This window comes from Solenopsis invicta, chromosome 7 (genome assembly GCF_016802725.1).
Source record: "Solenopsis invicta isolate M01_SB chromosome 7, UNIL_Sinv_3.0, whole genome shotgun sequence".
NCBI classification, from domain to species: domain Eukaryota; kingdom Metazoa; phylum Arthropoda; class Insecta; order Hymenoptera; family Formicidae; genus Solenopsis; species Solenopsis invicta.
In genome coordinates this window covers 4,168,991-4,191,917 of record NC_052670.1, presented here as the reverse complement: position 1 = coordinate 4,191,917, position 22,927 = coordinate 4,168,991, and the positions used below count along the sequence as shown (strand labels likewise).

General features: G+C 40.0%; 1 protein-coding gene and 1 long non-coding RNA gene across 15 annotated transcripts in view; one reads left to right on the top strand and one right to left on the bottom strand.

Moving 5' to 3' along the window:
• Positions 1-11,563, top strand: part of LOC105199945 (lachesin) — a 269,609-nt gene extending 258,046 nt beyond the window's left edge. For all 12 annotated transcript variants that reach the window (XM_039451646.1, XM_039451643.1, XM_039451645.1 and 9 more), the window contains one exon: positions 8,900-11,563. In XM_039451646.1, coding sequence (XP_039307580.1) covers positions 8,900-9,009 — 110 coding nt within the window. In that variant the 3' untranslated portion in view covers positions 9,010-11,563. The remainder of the gene's footprint in view (positions 1-8,899) is intronic.
• Positions 1-22,927, bottom strand: part of LOC105199947 — a 299,693-nt gene that overhangs the window by 199,167 nt on the left and 77,599 nt on the right. The gene's annotated exons all lie outside the window — the stretch shown is intronic.

The following is a 22,927-nucleotide window of genomic DNA, read 5'->3' as shown; positions in this document are numbered from 1 at the left end:
CCGAGATTGACAGATAATTGCAATTAATTAGTTAGCATTGAAAGGTGATAAAATGGTCATAATGATTACCATAAATGTTACAAACATGTTATTTCAATCGCTAAATATTACATCGCGATCATGTTTGAAGGTGTGGAGTACACGGGCAAAATGTAAAATTTAAATAATTATTACAAGAAACGCGATAGCACTATGAAGAAATTCGATGCCGATGCGTAAAATTATAGAGTTTCCGATGGCTCGCCATATCGTATCACTGTCTATTGCGAGAGACGATAGCGAGTATCGGCCGACAAGTTGATAAAACAAAATTACGTACAATTTAAGAATTAATCGAGCGCATCAGTGCTTTATTAAACCAAAACTGCTCGGTAATATGCCAGCGTTATATTTGAGAACGAAAGATTAATCAGATTTTAAAGTAGGTTGTAAAACAATTCTTCTTTCCATCATCACACTGCTATTCTTGTATCTTTTACATTGTTCATGAGCGGAATTTCCTAACGAGTAAGAGCGGTATTCTGAGAGCACGAGATAGGAAGTGCAGAAAGACAAGATAGAGAAGAAGAGAGGAAGGGAGAGGATTGATAGTATCGCACTGATATCACCGGTCATAATGCGCTTGCATATTTGCGCAGCGCGTATGCAATGCACGACGCAACCGAGCGGTTTCAAGCGGTCTTCGTTGAAGGATCGCGTTTCCGCATCAAACAAGAATTACGCGGTACGGCAACGAGAGCGTAACGGCAAACGAGCCGCGTCGTCGTCCGCTCGAAGAAACGAGGAAGCAAATTTTGTTACATGCCGTCGCAAGTTTGTAAGCACGTATCAGGGTAGTGTGCAGCGAAGATGAAACGTATCTTCAGGTTGTCGAGGCATCGATTCGTATCTCGATGTAAACTGCGAAAGCTTATTTATTATGAGATATTTTTATAAAAAATTACTCGAGCAAAACCGGTGTATCGCGAGTTTTACATTTGTCTTTTTATTTCAGCTCTTTTCACTGTGTAACGCATTTCTCCTTGTAAAAATATAATTTTTCATAATTTGTGTAACCTAGATATTTTTAAAGTAACGTCTTAAAATAACATTTATCAAATTGGAGGTCTCTTCTCGGCGAAGAATTCTAGAATTTACGTAAAAATAAATAAAAAATAATAAAAATAAAATAATAAATGTAAAAAATCAAAATGAAACAAGAAAAGATTTTTTTAGTCTGCATGCAGGGTAGTCACTAAAGTTCTCTAAAAACATTTTAGAAGATGATTCTTCACACTAATTCAAGATAAAAAATTTGTATGATCATCTGTCTGAAATGGCTTAATTTAAAAAATATTTATGGTACCAAGTTCAAGGAAAAGTGTGATTTTTCCCAAAAATTTCGAAAACCATTCGGATTATCAAATCCTTCAAACTTACATAAAATTTCATTAAAATATCTGTATCTTTGAAACTAAGCCGTTTCGGAGCATATGAAACAGAGAGAAGCTTTCGTCTTAAATTAGTATGAGGAATCACCACTTAAAATATTTTAGAGTACTCAACAACCACCCTGTGTAGGTATATACGCATTATACCATCGTGCCTTGCACATGAAAATGGTACCTCGATGTTTAGCCTTCTAGAGGCAGTCAAGTGGTACAACAGTGCAGGATTGCTCGTTCCATGTCCGTTCGTTCGTCTCAAGCTAAGTGCACTTTGTGAATAATCGCAGCGTGAAGCGAGCGAGTAGAAACATACATGCGACGATGATTTACCCTCCTCCCGTTACCTGGCTCGTCTGCATTTTCCTTTCCCACCACCGCATTCTGCCTTCCCAGTTTGCTCTCAACAAGGCGGAAAAATGTTTTCCCGCCGCAAGATTTTTTTTTTTTCGGCCTTAAAGTGATGATCAAGAACGAAAAAATGCTGCGGTGAAATTTTCCGGCTTCTGACGTTTTAGCGGCGTCGTCTGCCGATTCTTGACACGCGACTGCGTGCGAAGAATGCGCGGGCAGCCGAGAAAAAGAAGAAATTTTTTTATTCATCCGATGTATCTGTATTGACGCGAGTCGCGATATAATATACTGTCTTCAGACCCTTCAGGGCACACTAGGAGCAGACTAAGAAAATAAGTACATTATTTTCATATCCGCAAAATTTAAAATTGACGATATTATCTAGATTTATTAAATTTAAATTTTTCTCAAATTTATAACAAAAGATTATAATGTAAACTAATATGAGCGAAAAATATATTCTATTCGAGAAACGACATGAATATCGAATTTGAGCAACTCACTTCTGACGGAAGAACAAATATTTTAAAAGTATTCCTAAGGAAAAAATATCGAAATATTACAATTCGCATTATTCACATATTCTGATACACCGCATTATTCAAATTATTCGAATAACATGGAACGGTTCAAGTTCATCCAAGAATAGCCATTTAACAGATAGAAACATTTGTTCTTTCATCTAATCATAATGGGTCGTTTATGCTGTACAAATGCCACACTTAGTCACTCATACGGTCGCGTTGCGCGTGATAAATGAACGTGTGGCCAGCGCATAAGTGCAAGATATTAGTCTTCCTTGTCGCAAATTATCACGAATAAAATTTGTTAAGGTACAGTTCTCTCCGTGATCCCGACAGCGTTAGCGCTTATACGCCACACAGGATATATCACATCGTTTGCGCTTATATACCCGAAATGTCATAAAACTAATCTCCCATCACTAAGGCATCTCACACGCGTAATGAAGTCGCACTGACTGTATGGCACACACGTTCTTGCAGCAATATTTTTTTTCAACGAGGCTACATGACGTTGTTTTGGGCGAAATTTAGTTACATTGCTTCTGTCACATTGGATTAAACGTAACGATATTATTGGATTTACCTGCGTGCGCAAAGGCAAAGTGGCCACAAGCAAAATGCGGACGTCGAAACGTTGCGGTAGCATGAAAATCGGGACAAAAATTTGCAATAAACGAAAAACCGATAATACATTTAAAATATGGATCAACCACTAAATGGATTAACAATTTTCCTCTATATTTTATAATCTTCTCAAGTGTTCCTGCTGTCCCGCTGTTAATATTATTAATATTATTGTAAAATATCAATTGACATTACAAAATTTATTGTTCAATGAGTACATATTATTAAATTTATTCAAGTATTTTTTTAAAATTTCTTTTACGCACGTAATTAGATATAAGCAATTATCATTAGAGTGTTATATATGTATTCTCTTTTCATGCGATACGCCGAAAATAGTGACGTTACAAAATTTATTGTTCAATTAGTACCTATATATTATTAAGTTTATTCATCAAGTATTTTTTTTTCATTTCTTTTACACAGCTAATTTGTTATAAGCAATTATCGTTAAAGTATTATATGTGTATCCTCCTTTCATGCGATACGCCGGAAATAGTAACATTACAAAATTTATTGTTCAATTAATATATATTATTAAGTTTATTCATCAAGTATTTTTTTTTCATTTCTTTTACACAAGTAATTTGTTACAAGCAATTATCGTTAGAGTGTTATATATGTATCCTCCTTTCACGCGATACGCCGAAAATAGTGACGCGCCGCTCTACTTTCCGGTAATTTGTTCCCGTTGTAGAAGGGTCAGTCGACAGAACCGTCGAGTATCTTCACTCCGATTTCCCAAGACGCAAATGGTCTTAACCTCCGCGTGCACGGGGTCGAGCTTAGTCGGCCCACATACAAATGCCGCCTTTAGACCCGGCAGTATATAAACGTACACACCCGCATGCGGACAGAGGGGACGACAAGGTTTCGGGTTGATAAATGAATGCGCGGTTGATACGTGAGGAGGAACGCGACGCCACGCCCGGGGAAAAGACTAAAGACACCTTAGGGGATGCGGAAAAGCGAAAAGACGAAGAAGCAGGCCGAATATATCTTGATCTCGAGCATCCGGGAGGACAAAGACGTTCCTGTGTATCGTCGATTGCACGTAACATCCAACCTATCTCTGCCTTAATTTGCAACGAGTAAATTCGTCTCATCCGCGTTCGACGAACGCTCGAAAGTACAGTTCCGCGAAACCCGACCCAGTCCCTCGGGCTATTTCATTACTCGTCGAGCAACATTAATTTAATGGCTCGTGATTAAATTGAAAATTGATGCCGCCTGTTTTCCGTTTGTTAATTTTATTGTCATTGCTCTGTATTCACCGTTGCCGCGCCACGGCTTGTTTACTCGCTTATTACACGCTGAATTACACGGATGAATCGCTCGAAGCTGTGAATGCACCTTTTTAAAAAAAAAACCCGAACAAAAGGAGAATAAATAACAGTCAAAAGTATGGCATACGTCAATAATAATCGAATGTGTAACGTCGTAAGTGCCCGGAGTAAGTGGCACTCACAGTCATTTTTCTCACAGTCATTTTTCACGCTATCGATGGGCCTTCGGGCATAGAATTTTTTTTCCGATATAAAAATTTTTCGTTTTATAGCCTTCTGTACGTCAAGTTCTCGCGAATGCGCGCCGTGTGGATACGAACCGTCCTGAAAATGGGCCACGTCGGCGACAACTTTAACTGTCGCAAATTCCACGAGACTATCACAGCACTCTTCACGGGGAGCTCTTCTCAGCGCGCGATATACACCGCTAACTCAATAACCCCCTTATTCCCTTCGACCTCATTTCCGCGCCCGTCGAACGTTATACCGGCCCCTGGCACGTCTCTTAAAGCTGATGGCCCGACGGCGGCGGCGCCGAGAAAAATGATAACGCGGCAACGTGCGAAGGCGCGTCGCGCGCCAACTTAACGATGCGAAATGACGAAAGGGCGTTATAGACGGAAACATTTCACCTTTTCGTGCTACAATGTTGCGTTTTGCAACACTATGAATATAAATATTGTCGACGTTAAGCCATGACAGGGCTATATTTCATTATTCGGCGAATGGAAAACGATACTTTTGACAACTCTTGCATGCCCGCCGTTTATTTATTACACGAATATATATTTTACAATCAATTATATTGTCTCGAATGTCGAAGTGTTTTGCAGCGTTACGTTTTAATATTAGATTAATGCACTAAGTCTGTCCGTTCAGTCTCTCGATCTGCGAACGTATCACTTTATCGGCAAGCGAATTTACTGAGCGATTGCCCGAAAGACAACACTTCACTCCGATCAGTCTTATGTATCCAAAAACGTATCGCTTAAGATATTCCATGTCTTTGCTCAGCTCGCGACACCTGTCAATATGTCGCGCGCACCGCGTTAAAATTCACCGTCGCTCGTGTGTGCCCTTGAATTCAGTCGAATCTTCGAGACCACGCCAAATATCGACTGGTTACGGTCGATCGATGGCGACGGCGGCGTTGCGATATTTGCGCGCAGTATCTTGTTCTGCCCTTGACGATGCGTCGCCGTATGAAAAAAAAAAAAAAAAAAAATACATAATTCTTCGACGGAAGTGCCAATAATACGCACATCATGTTCCTGACCGGTGCACCACGATATTTCACGCCGGGCACGTTGCGTGTATGCACGGGGATGCCATTTTATTTTGCAATATAATGCTTGACTCCTCGTCGTCCGCGCGGCTTGACATATTGGACGTGATAGGGAGTAATCTGTTATACCGCCCTGTGTCCGCGATAGAAGCCTGCAGGCGGCACCCTCCGTCCATCCCCTCTCCCCTGTTGCATCTACGGCGCGCTGGAACGACCGATATATTTCCCGGCATACACTTCCGTACAGATTCGTACGGGGAAATATAGTGGCGCGGAGCGCGAACGCGAATGCGTGGGCCGGATCGGCGATAAATCAGAGACCGCAACGTAAATAAAATCTTATGGAAACATTCCGGGGTAAAGGGGGACGCACGGCTTTTCCGTTCCTTCCTTTTTTTTCCTCGTGGCCAATTTGAGATTATCCGCACGGCACAGCTTGTTCCGGAGAACTATTATTGACTTGGGGGAGTGATAACAATGAGAACGCGATACATGTATGACGGTATATGACACTCCTGCGAATAAATGCGTAAGCAACGCTAGTTGGGAAAAAATTCTTGTCGATATTGCGCAGAGACAGCTGAGACAGATATAAAATACATTTTGTGCGTCATGTGCTGCTTTACTTATACGGCGTGTGTACTCCACGATTTCATGTCGTAAAATTTGATTTGACCAGGAGCAATTCTCCAAAATTGGAATCGAACGTGAAGTCGTGTGATAAATCGGCCGTACGCGAATTACGCGTTTGCACATCTTCTTTAATTATTGACATAATAACCTTTATTTCGTGTTGTTACAAGCGCCTCGTTATTATTTGATTCATGCGAACGTCTCTGTCTTTGTAAAACTTGGGATGATCAAACGACAAAACTCATCTTCGTTTCTTTTGCAGTTATAATTAATTTAAGAGATATTTCCCGATGCAATGGAAGCGTTAAATCTGAAAACAGGCCGCACGCAGGAGGTCCTGATTCTTCACAATTAATCGCGCGAGAATTATGTCTGGAACTCGAAAAGCATCTCAGATAATCCGGGACAGAGCGTTGCGCAATATTCCGGCGAACGCATCGGTGCATCCCGATGGCGCATGTCTATCGAAAAAGCAAAGAGATCTCTCCGCTGTAGTTTCGCTTGGCTGAGGCCAGGATCAGGGATGGCACTCGAGACACACCCGGGGGATTTTGGGACGAAAAGTTCCGCTAGAAACTCCGGTCTCTCTCGCTTATCCAGAAGCCTTCAGCCATCCTCTTTTCCCCGCATGCCGCGCGCCGCGCGACCCCAGCCGCTTTTCGTAGCACGCGCAGAGTCAAGCTGCATATAGTTTTCTCTCACGAACTCGCACACGCGCGTCGATCCGGTCGAAAGGTATTGCGAAAATATAGACCGTGAAATTTCTGAACGGGATTTAAAGTTTCGCACGGCCAATTTCTAACCGCCGTTTAACCCAGCCGCACGTAATTACCGAGATAACGAGCTTTGTAAAACGGTCAGAATTCTGGAAAAAGAGATTAAGCGAGCCGTTTACTCTGCAAGTGGTGTAAGTCAAATTTACCAAGTGTAACGGTTTTAAAACGAGATGTATGGACGCGGTTGAAGATCGGTATTTGTGCCATACACTTTAAGAGATTTCAATGCTTTGACCCATCCTATTTGCAAAACATGTGATGCACTTTGGAGAAAGAGAGAGAGATTAATTACCGAAAGATAAATTTTCGAGAATCATTGGGGAAAAAAAGAACGTCCGGATTACTATGTTCAACAATCTAAGGGGGTCTATACATTAAGAATATCTAACCCAAACATCTAATCCTACGTAGCGTGTGATTAATTATCGACACATATCGAGCTGATTAATCTGATTAATCGTAAGCTCCCTCGGGAACTGCGAGCTATTAGCGACGCCCTACTGATTTCCCGAGCGTTCACGGTATAAATTATTCGCCACCTTAATAGTACGCCTTCGCAATTGCTCGTTATTTTACAGTCTGATCGTAGTCTCCGTAGAAATTAACGTCGTAGATTCAGGCATCGTCTTGAAAATATTTTACGGTGCGCGTTCCCAACCGATCCCGCGATACGGTTGTTATATACGCTTTTCGAATCGCGTTAAAATGTTACACGAAGCGTTAATATTATGATATTATGGGAAGCGAGGAACAGTCTTTTCGTGCGTTCAGCATGTAAATGAATGTAGAGAGAGATATGCAAATCGTACACGGCGAGTGACACCGACGTATTCTACAGCCAACATATTTTGCAAGTACGCGGCATGATGTGTTTGCGCGGATGACATTTTCGTTCAGTTGGTTTTGAAAATAGAAGTAAGGGTAGATGACTTTACGACAAAACATCCCGATAACGCCTCTAATAAAGATGAATGATTCATTGTAACGTATAAATATATATTGGTATCGGAGATGTATCACTAAAATTTAATATTTCTTCATTACCTCAATTCCGTCGACTTATACAGCGTACGTTGTCGTGAGCTTTTTATAAATCTTTGACGTCAGGGGGGAATTATAATATAAAAAAAATATAAAGGAATAGATATTGACTTTATCGTTGTTATGTGTTCAGTATTCCGTACTACTCTTACCCTCCTGTACGTGTCAGTATGTTAGAAAGTGGTATCGATATACTAAAAAATTCCTCTTGTCATCTTTTAGTCATAGAATTATAGATCTCTGAAGGTGTCGTTATATTGAATCCCCCCCTCTCCCCGTATGGCAAAAATGGAACGATCGATAAAGAATATTGGCGATTCCCAATTCGGCGGGTAGCGAGTTCCTGATCAGAAATTCAAATTGAATCGAAGGAAAGCAGAAACATTTCTGTCACACGAAAATTGCAATAAAGAAGGCACTGTTTTGAAAAATGACGTAAAAAGCTCGGGGGGACTCTCGATTTAAAGTAGATAGGCGGAAAGAAACGTACGAGCGAGAGCGTTAAACGGTCGAAACGGCATTTCCATAGGGACCCACCCAACGCTTTCCTCTTTGCGTGAAGAAGAATGGTGGCAGCCTCAGGTGGATCATCTAATATATACAGGGTGTCTTCGCAAGATGCCCTTATCACAGTACCATGAATTTCATGGCGACTTGAGAACAGTTCTTTCTCTCATTTTATTTTTATTCATTTATTTTTTTCTTTTTTTTACAAAAACCATGTCTTTTAAACCAAACAGCACTGAAACTCAACTCGTCAGAATTCGTAAATTTGTACTCACAGTCGCACCGACGAGCCTAATTAAAAAAAAATACGAGCTTCACATTAATCAGAGACATTTCATGTAAAAGGAACCGCGGCGCACCTGGGTCACCCCGTATATATAAACTCGCGCACGTAGAAGCCTCGTGCATAACGGCGAGTAACACGCGAAATGCATTTCTGTTTCAGGAAGCGCATACATCATCAGATGGAGTGCGCCGCAGTTGATGGTCGTGGCGGTGCAGTACATTCTCACGGGGCCCTACATGCCCCCCTACGTACCGCAGACAGCGAATTAAGACGTCCGTCGCCGGAAAAGAACCACCGTCGCGCCGTTCACCCGAGGAAAGGGTAGTGAACGTTCCGCGACACGAGGAGAGGAGACGGGGAACGATGGTTCCTAAAAGTATATCGTCGTGTATCTTTCGCGGTGAGCGTGCTTTTTTGCGGAGCCGCGTCGAGCGCATGGATTATGGAGCACTGATGGACAGGAAATGTGCTCGCGAACGGGTAACTGGTTTACGACCGATAGACACTAATCTATTCCAATCTGAAATGGATTCCGATTTTGTTTTATGCACCAATCGTCGATCGAATGGTCGATCGTCGCGAATCGGATCGAGAGATTTTTACCGCGACAGCGAAGTTTCGCGTAATTTTATTCTTATTAAATGATCCTCCCGCCGAGGATACACTGGAATATCCTGGCTGTGCTCGATAAAGTTCTCTTCTTCGTTACGGATGTCGTGTAATTCTCTGTAAAATCATTTTCACACGCGGGGATCGATAAGCCACCGTGCTCCGCTTTCAGCTACAAGGTTTAAAATTTAAATGGACAGCTAGAAAGAGCGGACGATACCGACATAATATTAATCGGTAAGCCGCGACCAATAAACTAAATATTAATGTACCATGACAGGCTGCGTGGATACATTTGAAAGTATTTGAGATAATTTTAAACAAAGATGATATAATATTCGAGTAAATTTTACTTGTTGAGTTATATAATGTCATTATCTTTTGCGATTCCACGAAATACTTTTCTTTTATAATTAACGCGATGTACAGTACATATAATAGGCATGTCGCATGTGATATGATTCGAAAATCACGGAGATCGTTTAATTACTTGCCGTAGAATAAGTTTCCGACAGATCCGTGATATTGCCTGTGTCCAATAAAATCAAGATAAATACAATTTTTTTTTTTTAATTTCAAGGATCGTTGTTCCGTAATATGAAAATAATAAAGAAGAATAAAGTTGAATCAAACAAAATTGTACGTTTTCTCAACGTGTATAGATTTACGTATAAATCAACGCAGAGACCAACACGTTTATACGCAATGAAGAGGCGTCCAAGCATCTCTCCAGAGAACTAAGGGGGGATTTGATTAATGCCTCGGCACGTGAAAAATGAAACGCGGGCGCGGTTGCAGACTCCTCGAAATAGCGAGCGCGACAATGACGTAAGAGTCATCGAGAATTTTTTGTGGACCGAAAAAAAATCGCGTATAATCTCGCATGCCTTCGACAAAAATTCATTAAAAACTTTAATAAAATTGTAGTGGAATTACGAGGTGTGAAATGCCTTGTCAGGATTGAGAAGTATCTCAATCGCGCTGCGTGCGCGCAAATAAATATGTAGGTGTCACGCGTTGCAGCGCATTCCTGAAAACACACAGACATTTTATGAAAGTGGAACTTTTGTCACACAGATGACAAGAAACAGGGCGCTCCTTTTGTACGAATTTTATTGCGCGCATATGTGTTGTCAGTTATATGGACCAAAATTAAATTTATTGCAGATCAGGGGGCACATTATTGTCCGATAAAATTTATATCAACTTCGTATATCCGATCCATCGTGACGACATATTATTGCCTCGTGAAAATTTACGAATACTCTATATTCATTAAAAGTGTTCCTCGTTTAATTAAGGGTATCTATATATGTATATATATGTACATATATATATTTTGCTGTTAAAACGTTGGTGGCAATTTTTAATTATCGTACTTCGGGACATTATTATTCGCCAATTAAATGTTCTGCAAAATTCTTCCGCTCTCAATATCGATGTTACCTGTAACGATTTCCACTGCCGCCGCTTAATACGGATGCTACGCACAGAACTGATTCGGATTAAAAATTATAGCGTAAGATAACTCTCGCGTGTACAGATTCGAAGAGGTTGAAATCACAAGTCGCGATTTATATGATTCTTCTTGCTTATGCAAGAATTATAAGTCTCATTTGGATGCCATATACTCGTTAACGAGACGATTTCGATCATCATAGATACAAAAGAATCGTTTCATGCAATTACAATCGCGCTCGAGGCACACGGTTTCTATCGCAGCAACAATAAGGAATTAAATTAATACGGGTGTAAAATTGAATTACGTTATGTACAAAGAAACGAACATGTGAAGCGCAATAGCATTTCTCTCTGGCCGGAAGTCTCCGCGCGGCAGTTAATTTGCCTTCCGCTTTTCTCATTCATTACTCTTTACACGCACCATTGTACATATCAAAACCTCAACGTTCTTCCGGTACTTTACGCTAATTGTTATTCCAGTTATCATTAGTAGCTGTTTTATGCTAGAGCCATTTAAAATTCCAGTTTTTTTTATTTAAAACGTTTCAGTTAAATTTTGATTGCGTATAGCAAATTTTTTTTCGTGTAACAATTATGAGGGAGTTAGAAATTGCGATATTTTCCGAACAGAAGCTACTAATTACATTTAATTCACATTTAAATGGAACATAATAAGCTTTAAAATAAGATTAATATATATGACGAATATTATTTGGCTGGGAAATTTCGTGTTAATTTCAAACTAAAAAAAAAGACTCCGGCTGTGTATACGACCGACGAATGCCTTCACGGAAAAACGGAATGTGAATCGCGAGGCTGCACGATCCCGATGGTATTTTAACAGAATACTGGGTTCGCGTTCCTGACGCTTAATTCCCAAGATAAAAAAGGCATTTTCTCCTGATAATAAATGTGAGCGGCGCGACGGCATATTTTCTTTCCTTGGGAAATTGCTGTAGCAATATGGCCCTCATTGTCGAATGGGCCATCGATCTGGTTTGAAAGTATGAACGGAGGCCATTGACACATTCCGATCTTTCTCTCTCGACAACAGCCCCTCCATTTTCCGCCCCTCCCCCCTTTTCTCGCCCCGGTAACAGAACCGTCTGGATTTCGCTTCTGGATTATCTGGATTTCGAAACATCTTGACCATCCCTTTACCATTCCCGCGATTCCTCTCCGGAAATGCACGCGCGCGTGGCGCGAAACTCGCGTGCATCGCGACGCCGGAATATACAATATCGCGCCGATATAATTGTACAGCGCCCGTCGGAGGTATCATTCCGTAATCTATGTAGTCCCGGTCGAATGGGGGATTATGTTAAGCGATGCGTGAGCGCGGCCACAGTCCACGGCAATCCAGGCGTAACAGAGATACTGCTCGGTGACGTCGTTACACTCGCGCACACGCGCGGCGCTTCTCCTCCCGCCTATGTACGCACTCTGCGATTATGTATCGCACACAGGTATATATATATATATATATATATATATATATATATATATATATATATGGCCCAATGCATTGTATATTTGTATATCGTGGACGATACGCGCGCGCGCGACGCATTACGCGGTGGTGGCGATCGCGGTCTGCAGAAGGGACGCGTCCCCAGGGATAGATCTGTCCAGATACCAATGAAACTTGAGTTTGAGATCCGTGGTTTGCAAGTGATCGTTTTGTAGGATAATATTGATCGAGCACCTGCTGAATTGTTAGCACTGTCGAGAGAGATGTAAAGTTCCAAAATTCCAATTCCAAAATGTTCAAGAAATTAGTTCTTGGTTTAATTGGCATTTAAATGTCAAGTTGGAGTTTGGAAAATAAATCGACTTCGAATTAAATAATTAATGGTTATGATTAGCCGCGTGACATTTAAGTAATATTCAGTTCTTCATTTCAAATATACGGATTTATGCGTTAAAGATTTATGATGTTCAAAAGAAATTTGAATTCAGGTCATTACTAAAACGTAATGGCAAACCTTAGCGAAGATATATTATTCAAAGTATTTAAAGTTTCAATATCGTATTAGTTTGAAATGCTCATCTCTAGATAAATAACTGAATTAATCGTGAGGGCACGGTATTGATTAATTAGCAGAAAATATAACGGTTTTTCGTTCTCCACGTCGATTGTCAACAATCGAGCATCGTGTATGCATTCCGAATGACACGTTTTTGGAGCGGTATATTACGGTTCGCGAAACGACAATCCCGATGCGCATACCCGTGCGATTCGTCGCAAGGTTGGATATGGTTAAACAGGATTTTTTTTTCCCACGAACAAATCGCAACGCGAACAATCCATCCTGCGTTAGTGAGTCGCGTGTCCGCGTGTTCGCTCCACGTCGCGGATGTATTCCATCGGGATTTTACTTTTTCAGCGTGTTAAAAGTTAATTGCCGTTAAAAGGTGATGTCTTTACTGCACATTTATTTATTTTTTATGAAAGATAAATCGTCGACTGACGGTTTACGTATGTTATCGTACCTAATTCAATCACGTATTGCGTTAATAATTTTCTTTTGGGACGTATATGTTATTTAAAAAGTTCCAATTAATGAATGCTCTCAAAGATTGCGTTTGTAAATAAAACTTTATTTTCTTACGTCTTTTTTATCGATACATACTTTTTTTTGTACTTGTGTCTCATTTATAAATTATGTATATATCTGTCTTATTTATTTATTTATTTTTTTATTATATACTATATACGTCCTATTTATAATTAGAAATGGTATAAATCAATATCTTGTTTTATAGAAAAGCAACGTCCTCGAATCTCAGACCAGCTTGCATTTGCGTTATGGAGGTTTGCTCAAATTTAAAGCGAGGTACATTTTATGAGGCTGTTAAGTATTAAATCGGAAAGCTTGGTACGCCATCCGTATCGTTCGGAAATTTATGTCCGTATTCATTATAGCAACAGTAAAAAGACGTTCCTGTAAGGAGCCTCGCTCGTTCAAGAGAGGACAGCAATAAAATCCCGGGTCTGTGAGATCATTTTCTAAAAGCTGCTGTGTATACGAATTTTTCTCTAAAGAGCCTACCGTACTTGATCAAAACCGTTCCAAAGAATTTGAAATATACATGAAATCGTTTTATGCAAAAAAGACGCATCAGGATATTTCTACGCATAAAATATCGATGCATTATCTTGCGTTGCAATATTTAATTATACTTGCAATTCTGAAACGTTTCTTGATCGAAACACGTATTTATCCAAAATAAATTCCAAGAAAAGTACAATGTGAATATAACGTTATAAATTTTCAGAAGTATATGGAATAAAAATATATTGAATCAACTTACCCAAGATTTGAGCAAAAATTAATATATTAAGGTTGTAACTTCTTACAATATTTCCATCCGTTACAATTTAATTAACTTTTCACAATTTTACGTTAGAAATAATTAGAATTCTAATTACATTTCTAATTACATTATTTAAACTTTGTTGAAATAAACTGAAAAATAATGCTAACTATTTCTAATTAAAGAAATTTTTAATAAACACGTATTTATTTTTATTAAAAATTTTTTATATATTTTTTAAATATTTTAAGATATTTCTTTTAATACTGTTAATAATATTGCAGTTACATTTTCATAAATAACGATAAAGCACTGATTCTATAATGCAAATTAAAACGAGAAATTGTTATTCGAATAATATTAATTGAAATTGGATGTATTTGTAGAATTTCGAAATAATAAGTTTAAATAAGAACATCAACTTTGATATTTTTTCAAGCAGAATTTAAATATTGATTTCTGGATTTCTGCGCGCACGTCTGTTTTAATGTATTTTTAAATTTTACTTCTATTTTTGTTATATTGTGATCATGTCGTACAGCAAAAAATTAGACATTAATTCTTATCAATTTTTTTGAGCTTATAAAACTAAATTAATTCTGTTCTCTCTATACCAGAATTTATATCCCATATATTCTATATGTAATCACGTTTTTTCGTGATGTCCTAATTTCCCTTTAATTATAGACATTAGAATCTATTTTCCTTAATGTAGAGCTTATTCCGCGTACATTTTCCTGTTAGAACAAAGAGCGAACGAAGAAAGGTAATAGCGAATGTTGGACTTTACGATGTACTTCGTATCCTCCTTATTACGCAATTATGCAATGGCGAAGAAAAGTAATGTTCACAAATGGGTTTAATATACCGCGGCATTAGCATCAGGTATTTTTAATTCTCGAATCACTCGGGAGAGAAATGATTTACGTAACGTATTAACGATATTCAAAACTCACAAGCTTTAACGCAAATAATATCTTGTCGCAGGATTAATTGCGCGCATCGAAAAGTTAAACACCATTAATTTTCTATCGACTACATATCACCATTATCGAATCACCGGCCTAACCATCGTTATCATATCCGTTGTTGATACGCTGTTACAATTTTTCGACGTATCAGCTGCTTGTTGGGATGTTAAAGCTATTTTAAACATCTCCGTTGTATTCACCACAATGCACAGTGCTTCCGTCGGGCACTATTAATGTAGCTTAAACGATTGTCGTCGTATCCAACATGCGACAACGTGGAATGTATTATATTTCCATGAGAAAAGCTCGTCCCCTGCGATATTGCCCGAATGCGACCGCGAAGATTTACCTTTCGTCCCAACGAAAACATTTATTCTGCATTACGTAAAAGTACCTTTACGTTGTAATTTCTGCCGTGACGACTCGCGCGCGTCTTGCAATATTTGTTCCGCTCAGCGAAAACTCTCTTCGCGCCATTTACTCCTCCCTCTCCCCCATTTTTATCCCGATGTATTCGCGCCGCGATATCGAAATTCGGACAACACGAATCGCGTTTGTGACATTAGACATATATGTATATATAAAACAACATCTATTCATACTTTAGCGATATTTATTTTCAGTAGATTGACGTTCTCTATATCGATTTGCGTAGCTGCGATAAAATGTAATTCCAATTCTCCGCACTCTCAAAGCATTTCACGCCCAGTTTACTACGATCCGTCCGTAACGGGTTACGACCGCCTAAGTATTGTCTCCGAATGAATTCAATCTGCTGGTATTTTGTTTTCATTTTCTTTTGTTCCTGCTTTAACGGCTCCGTTCGTCGCGCGGAAGTGCAATTTTCCGCGTGAAAAGCGATCACGATTCGAGAACGATTAACTGTGCCGACGCGAAAGTTTGTCTGTATTATCGAAGCTATTATCAGAAAATTTGACTGTAAGTGTTGCTAGTTCGCGCGAACCCACAAAATTCGCGTGTGTAAGATATTTTATAAGTGACGAGAATAACAACTCAGTAAGCCAGATAGATTTTACCAGCATTTACATCATACATACATCGGTTTAATCTATTCCACTTTACTAACAGTTCTCGCCAACGTTATTTAAATATTAACCTTTTAGTGGTCGCATTGTCTTGTTGACATTAAAACTTTTGTTTTATTTCACTCAAAAACAGCTTGTAAATAAAAAAATCTATCGATTTTATTTTTTTTTATTTTTTTTTTATTTTGATCTTTTCATGTCTAGTCCCTTTAGTAATAAAAAGCACTATATTTTTGTAATTAATGCCACATATATTTCCATGTTCCTATTTTTAAATGTAATTAAACTATTCACTGACATATTCATAAGAATGCAAATTTACGTGTGAACGTTGCAAATACGCCGCTGGAGGATTAATGCATAAATATAAATATTCTCAGGGACCTATTCTTACGTGCTTTTTTATTTTTATTTTTTTTTATTTTTTTTTTAGAAACGTTAGTTTTATATATGTTTTTATATGTGTCATAAATGTGTAAGCATAGATTTATTGATCATTTGCTGGACTATATACTGGACCGTATCATGATATCACGTTATTGTGTTCACGTGATTGCTACGAGATACGGTAGCGTTTTCCCGACCGGTTATACCGAATTTCTTACGATTCAGACGCCCCTTAAATTTGCTGACGTGCGCCGGTTGTGTGATACGACGCCGCTACGTGAAATTGGTTGCCAGGCTGAATTTTTTTTTTTTTATCTACAACGTATAAGGCGCGTGACGTATTTTCGCAATGTTACTCCCCACCCAACGAGCACAATGCACGCAAAATCATAGAATAACACTGAGATAACGGAGAGGAGGGTGCGCGCGAAAGGGGGGGACGAAATAGAAAATCCTGTTACACGCGGCGCGCGTCTTCGCTTTGCCGTGTAGTTGCCGGGCTCTCTCACCGCCTCATTTAATGCAAGCCATTCGTAATAGGGTGAAGGCACCAAAGTGTTGTCCCTTAAACGAACGCAATCTGTTGCATTTCACTCCCCTTTTGTTTAGTCTTCCTTTTCACCGAGACGTTGTACAAGATCTCCCGAAGTTTATGTTGATTTCACGCGAATAAGTCTTGCGTTAATTTTTGAAAATATCGCTTTTTGCTAACTGAATTAACATGTATTCTCAAGTTTATTATAATAGGATCGTTGCTGTTCAGTCGCTGAACAGTCGCCAATAAATGACTGTTTGGAAAAACTATTAAAATAATAAGACTTCAAAATAATAAACCGCACAATTAATTGATATTGTTGAAATCTAATTTTCGTGGAGATTTTATTAAAATATAATTTTTTTATTTGAAAATGTAATTGTATGAAGTTACTTTATGTTTGTTCGTTGACTGGTGCAGTGACCCTACGTAACAATCAATAATTACAAGTTCAATCTGTAAGACGTATCGTCTCAACGACTTTCTCGCTAACAAAAGTTTATTTTAAATTATTGCATGGCAAAATTTGGATATTTTCAGTACATCATCAAACAGATAGAACGATAGAACAATGATGACACGTGCGAATCGTTCGCTCTTACGGGTAACATCCCACCCCTAAACTGGATCTTTATCTGTGCACCGTTTTCGCGTGCGTGTTTATTTTCCACGCGACACAAGCGAGAGTGCTGCTTCAACGCGCGCGCTCTTGCAACGCACGTGAAACCGTAGAATACCGCAGGTGCAACAGGGAGAGCGCGAGAAATAACGGGGGAAGCTAGTTACGTCGCGTGAAAGAGAGAGAGAGGGCGAGCGCGAGAGGGGGCGAAGCGGAAAGGGCAAGAGAGAGATAGAGAGAGCGAGAGAGAGAGAGAGAGAGAGAAACGAGGCGTTGTTATATATATACAGGGGATCCTGTTATACACAGCCTGTATCATCACTTTGCGATGTACTTGCGAGCTTTTCCCGCCTCGTTTAACACGGCCCATTCATAATGGGATGACGGCCGCGAAAGTATTGCCGGTTATCGCGCCGCGCGCACCACCTAGCCGGCCAAACATTGTCCGACCCCCGATTTAGCGTCGCGTTCCCGTTTCTCTCATCCCCTTCGTCTACCCCCCTGGGACGGGCACCTATTGTCCTGAATCACGAGGCGCGGGCCGCCCGGCGGCCGTGGTCCACACTTTTACGACCCGCGGCGCCTCATAATCGCCAGATTGGTACGACAAAATTGGTCGGCCCAGTCATTCCGTTCGGACAACTATCGGGAAATGCCGCTATAAATTTCGCGGCACTCGGTACTTTGTCGTGGATATTAAATCGCATACTGATACGCGGTAGTATTATTGCGCCGTCACCACGGCGCGACGCGCCGAGCGCGAGACTACCTTGTTGAATGCCGCGCGGAAATGCCAATTAATCGTGGTCTTGGTGAAGCGCGGAAAGTGCGGACGAAGACGAATTTCGGACTTTCCTACGCAGTCGTCCCTCCAAGGTAACTTGTCGTTGCACCGACAAGTTCAGTGGCAGCGTTGCTACCAAAGTGTTTCGGATTTTAAAGAGCAGAGAATTCAGCCACTCTCGATGCTCTGTCTCGGGTTTTCGCGTAAATTTCATGTACTACAAAACAAGAGATACGTGCATGTGTACACGGGACGATTTGGTCGAAATGTTAACCGACCGTAATATCGATCTGTCTATAGGTATGCGAGATAACGGACGTGCGCGATGATTATCAGCAGTTTAGAAAACGTAATCTCCCCTATGTATCACGCGCCGCGTGTTTTCCTATGTAAATCTGGGGGCTGTGTGTTGTATTTTACGTAGATCGTTTCTACTTGAGTTGCGGGTCTCGCTTGTGTGACTCAAACAAATTAGGCGATTATGACCCACATAAATATCGTGACGTAAAATTAAATTACCCATTAACAGAAAGAACATCTTATCGATATTTATTAAATGTTCGTCGATGCTTTCGCGCAATAGTGCGTAAAGATCTTGAGTAAATCATTAATTTTGGGTACAAAGTGTAATATTAATTGGAGAACTTTGAATGCGTTGTTAATTACAATTGAATATTAATAAATCAGCTTGAATAAATCATATCAAGATAAAGAGATTCATTAGGATAAATCGACGAAAGAGGAGGACCGTTGTCGGCAGGTTCTTCAAAGGGGAAATCAGTGAGAACGGAAGCCCGTAAAATACGGAACAACGAACTTGAACGTTTTTGCAAGGGGACTAATCCGCATCGACTCGAATTCCGCAAAGGGCGCGATTCCGCGACGATACTTGCCAAAGGCAAATATCCGGCGTACAGACACTGCCCGTATATGCGACGCGCGAATCGTGAAACACGTTGAAAGTATTATTGCTTATACTTTAATGTATTATTGTATCGAGTGTTTACGTAAGGATTGCATGGGATAAAAACATTTTCGGTGCTCAAAGAAAAAGTGAGAAAGATTTATAAATTTTAATATTAATTCGCGACCGCGCGCGCCGAATTTGCCCCCGATCTCGATTGCGTCTACGCTTCGCCTCTACGAGCGATTAAACGAGAGAAAATTCGGCGCGCAGGATCCGCGAGACAACGTGTACATAGCTCAATGTATAAATCTTCATTTCGGTTATTTGTATAAACATTTTCAAGCACATCCGCGCGGCGTCGATCGCCTGCGATGCGATCGACGTTCGGCGATGATCACCTATCCTCGAGAGGTGCTTCACTCCCGATTAGAAATAAATTCATGTACATAATTTATCGCGTAATAAGTGCCAAATTTATGAATACGCGTACGTGCGCGTCGGTATGTATAATGCGTGTGCGTGCTTGTGCGAGTGTGAATACGCGTGCATGGGGATGCGCTCTCGACGCTACGACGTGACTGCGCTCGTTGATTATGCCGCGTATGCGTGATAAGATATAAATAATTGATCGCAGACACGGAATTTACGCGCAAATTTGTATTAGCAGAAACGTTCCGAGCGGAATCACAACATTCGACAATTAATGTACGTTATACCCGAATTCGATTCCGAAAGCGTAGCGCGCGCGCGCATGAGTTTTTATAATTAGAGTTGAAATCTCTACCGGTACCAGCGATACCGAAATTGAATCCAAATAATAATTCCGAATAAATCGCGGCCACATTTACCGATGACCGGCGGCGAACTTGCTGCAATCGCGCTATTGAAATGTAGAGCGTAAATTTTGCAAAACGTTGACGCGATTGACTTGACATTATCAAGGCATTGTCGAATGCATCACCGAAACGCAAGTTGGTTTGATTTGATAAAACGTTTCGCGATTCCGATGGACGAAAACGGTTCAACTGTGTAAAATTGTAAGTCCTTGCGCCTCGCGTTTGCGCCTCGTCCATGCACAAGCAGACCGATCGTAGGACGCATAACACATTGATAGAGAATTACAGTAAAACTATTAATTAACTCGTAACGGAATTAGAGGCGTATCAGTGTGCTTCTCATTTGGGACGAGCGTGAAGCGCTTAACTACTCAGCGGATCTAGTCGATAATGTCGAATTTTGTAGTCGTAGAAAAGTCAGGGTGGATTAAAACTCGGTGCTTCGTGCCAAAAGGCTTTAGCACGCGCGAATGCATTATTGCGATGATACCACGAGCGTTAGAGGGATGCATTTATCCTCGCGCACACATATTTCCCGGGAGAGATAAATAAAGTAAAAAGCGGATAATGTAATCGTTTCAGGATCCTTTGGAATATAAATATTATATAGACGTTTGTTTTTTTCCGACGTTGAGTAAAATATCGTTCCTTAAATATATTCGTCGCACATACGTAATTCATATTGCCTTGCTGACCTTCAGTTACGAGAGATTCGATTATAAATAAAGAAAAGGGGTCGCAAGATTTGTCACCGTGAATAGGATAAAGCTATCCTGAGCTGCATAATTCAGGCGTATGGCTGCTATGTACTCTCTTTTATCTTGACACTTCATTCTTTTCTCTACGGAGCTGAACCTTGTCGTTGAAAAATAAAAAAAAATACCGTTAAAAATTCCTAACATAAAACTACATTCCAGCTGCATTGCGTGCAAAATCCTACATTTTTAGCATAAAAGGAGACATCCAGTGGAGAGAGGAAGCGAATACACCTCTCGCCGAGATGCCAACCTCTCTCTGTACCGCCCTGACTCGACTCACAGCCCTGATAATGACGATGCTCGAGCGACACAAACTCACACAAAGGACCTAGCTTGTAAGGGGGTAAACAATAATTATCACGCCGTCGTAAGTCTCGTATATCTCGTAGCGAAATCCCGTTGCACGCTCGCCACAAAAGCCGGCCGCGTCGCGCGCGGATATTATTATTAATTGTTACTGTTGAACGCGATTAGAAAGACTAAAGGAGAATATTAGAGTGGTCGATTGATTCTGGCGGGGCCGGTTTCTTTTGTGGCCCGGCTGAGCGGTCCTCATTTTGTTCTTGTACATAGTTGTATACATAAACGAAGGTGTAATCCGCTTAGATCGATATTGGAGGTATAATATCATTTATCGGAAGGAAAGAAGGTCTCGCACATGGCGGCAGCCTATCCTCTCTTCTTCTTCTTCTTCTTCTTCTTCTCTTCTACGTATTTCAACTTAAGGTAAAACGCGAAGTGAACAATTGCTTTCTCGATTTTCAAAAAGTTTTGCTACTTTTACGCGTGCGTCTGTCACTTGTCCGAAACGTTGGCATTTTCTTCTTAATTTCCAAAATATTCTTTAACACGATATTAACACACGAATGATAATAAAACGGTGTACTTCGTCCACTGACAGTCGACGCGATACTCTGTTCAGTTTCCATTATCATTCAGTTTCCGCGTAGTTGAGAAACTTTACATTTTTAGTAGCAGTATCACGTTTTGGTGTACCAAGTGCGCATTCAGCAACTCTGTCACACAGTTTCGTTGCAAAAACTTTCATTGACACGCTTCTAACAGAAGCGAATTGTGAACTCGCGCGGATTCGTACCCTCTCGCTGCACATTTTGCGCTAAATGCAACTGTTCGATTAACACCTCGTATTCACTTACATTTTTATTATCAAATCTAATTTTGGACCAGATGTTGCTGCGTTTTGCGCTAAATGAGTATAATAAAATAAAAATTCGCACTTTTCGTAACGTAGTTATCAACAAAAAATATACTTTACTATGGAAAACGACACGTTTTTTTTTTTGTAGTTATATCGCTACAAAGTTAAGGAGAAAATGCTAAAATTACTTCGACGCGATTCAATCACACAAAGATCTTGGAAAAAGTGCTGAAGTTTGCTAATTGATATTCGGCGAGCGAAGGGAAGATGTAAGGCGAATACGATTGCAATTACAACCACGGCAGAGTTGTAATCGCAGTCGCCCTCCTTTATATCGGCGGGATTAACAAAGCAGGGCACATGAAATGTGAGAGCAGCAATTCGCTTTTAATGTGCATCATAACTCGCTACGTAGTGTTAATCTAAATGTTGCTACATTTAATATGTAAGTATAGATTGTGTTTTAACTTGTAAAAAAAAACAGAACGGCGAAGAAACTTTCATTTATCACTTGGAAAGAATATTGTCAATTAAGAATAAAATCCAGTTATATAACTACTTAAATCTCGTTCTCCCCTCTCACCACACTTTCGGTTCGGAAAGATACGTTTTCGTCAGATCCACGTCACGTCGTATGGTTGATATATTTCTCTTATTGTGATAAATTATCTAAACTGAAGTGTACGAATAAAAGGAGAGAAGTATGTATTGGTCTGTTAATCTATGTCCTTACATAACTTAAATAAGCATATTATGGTTTTAATTTTTTAAATTATATATTTTATAAAATAAATTAT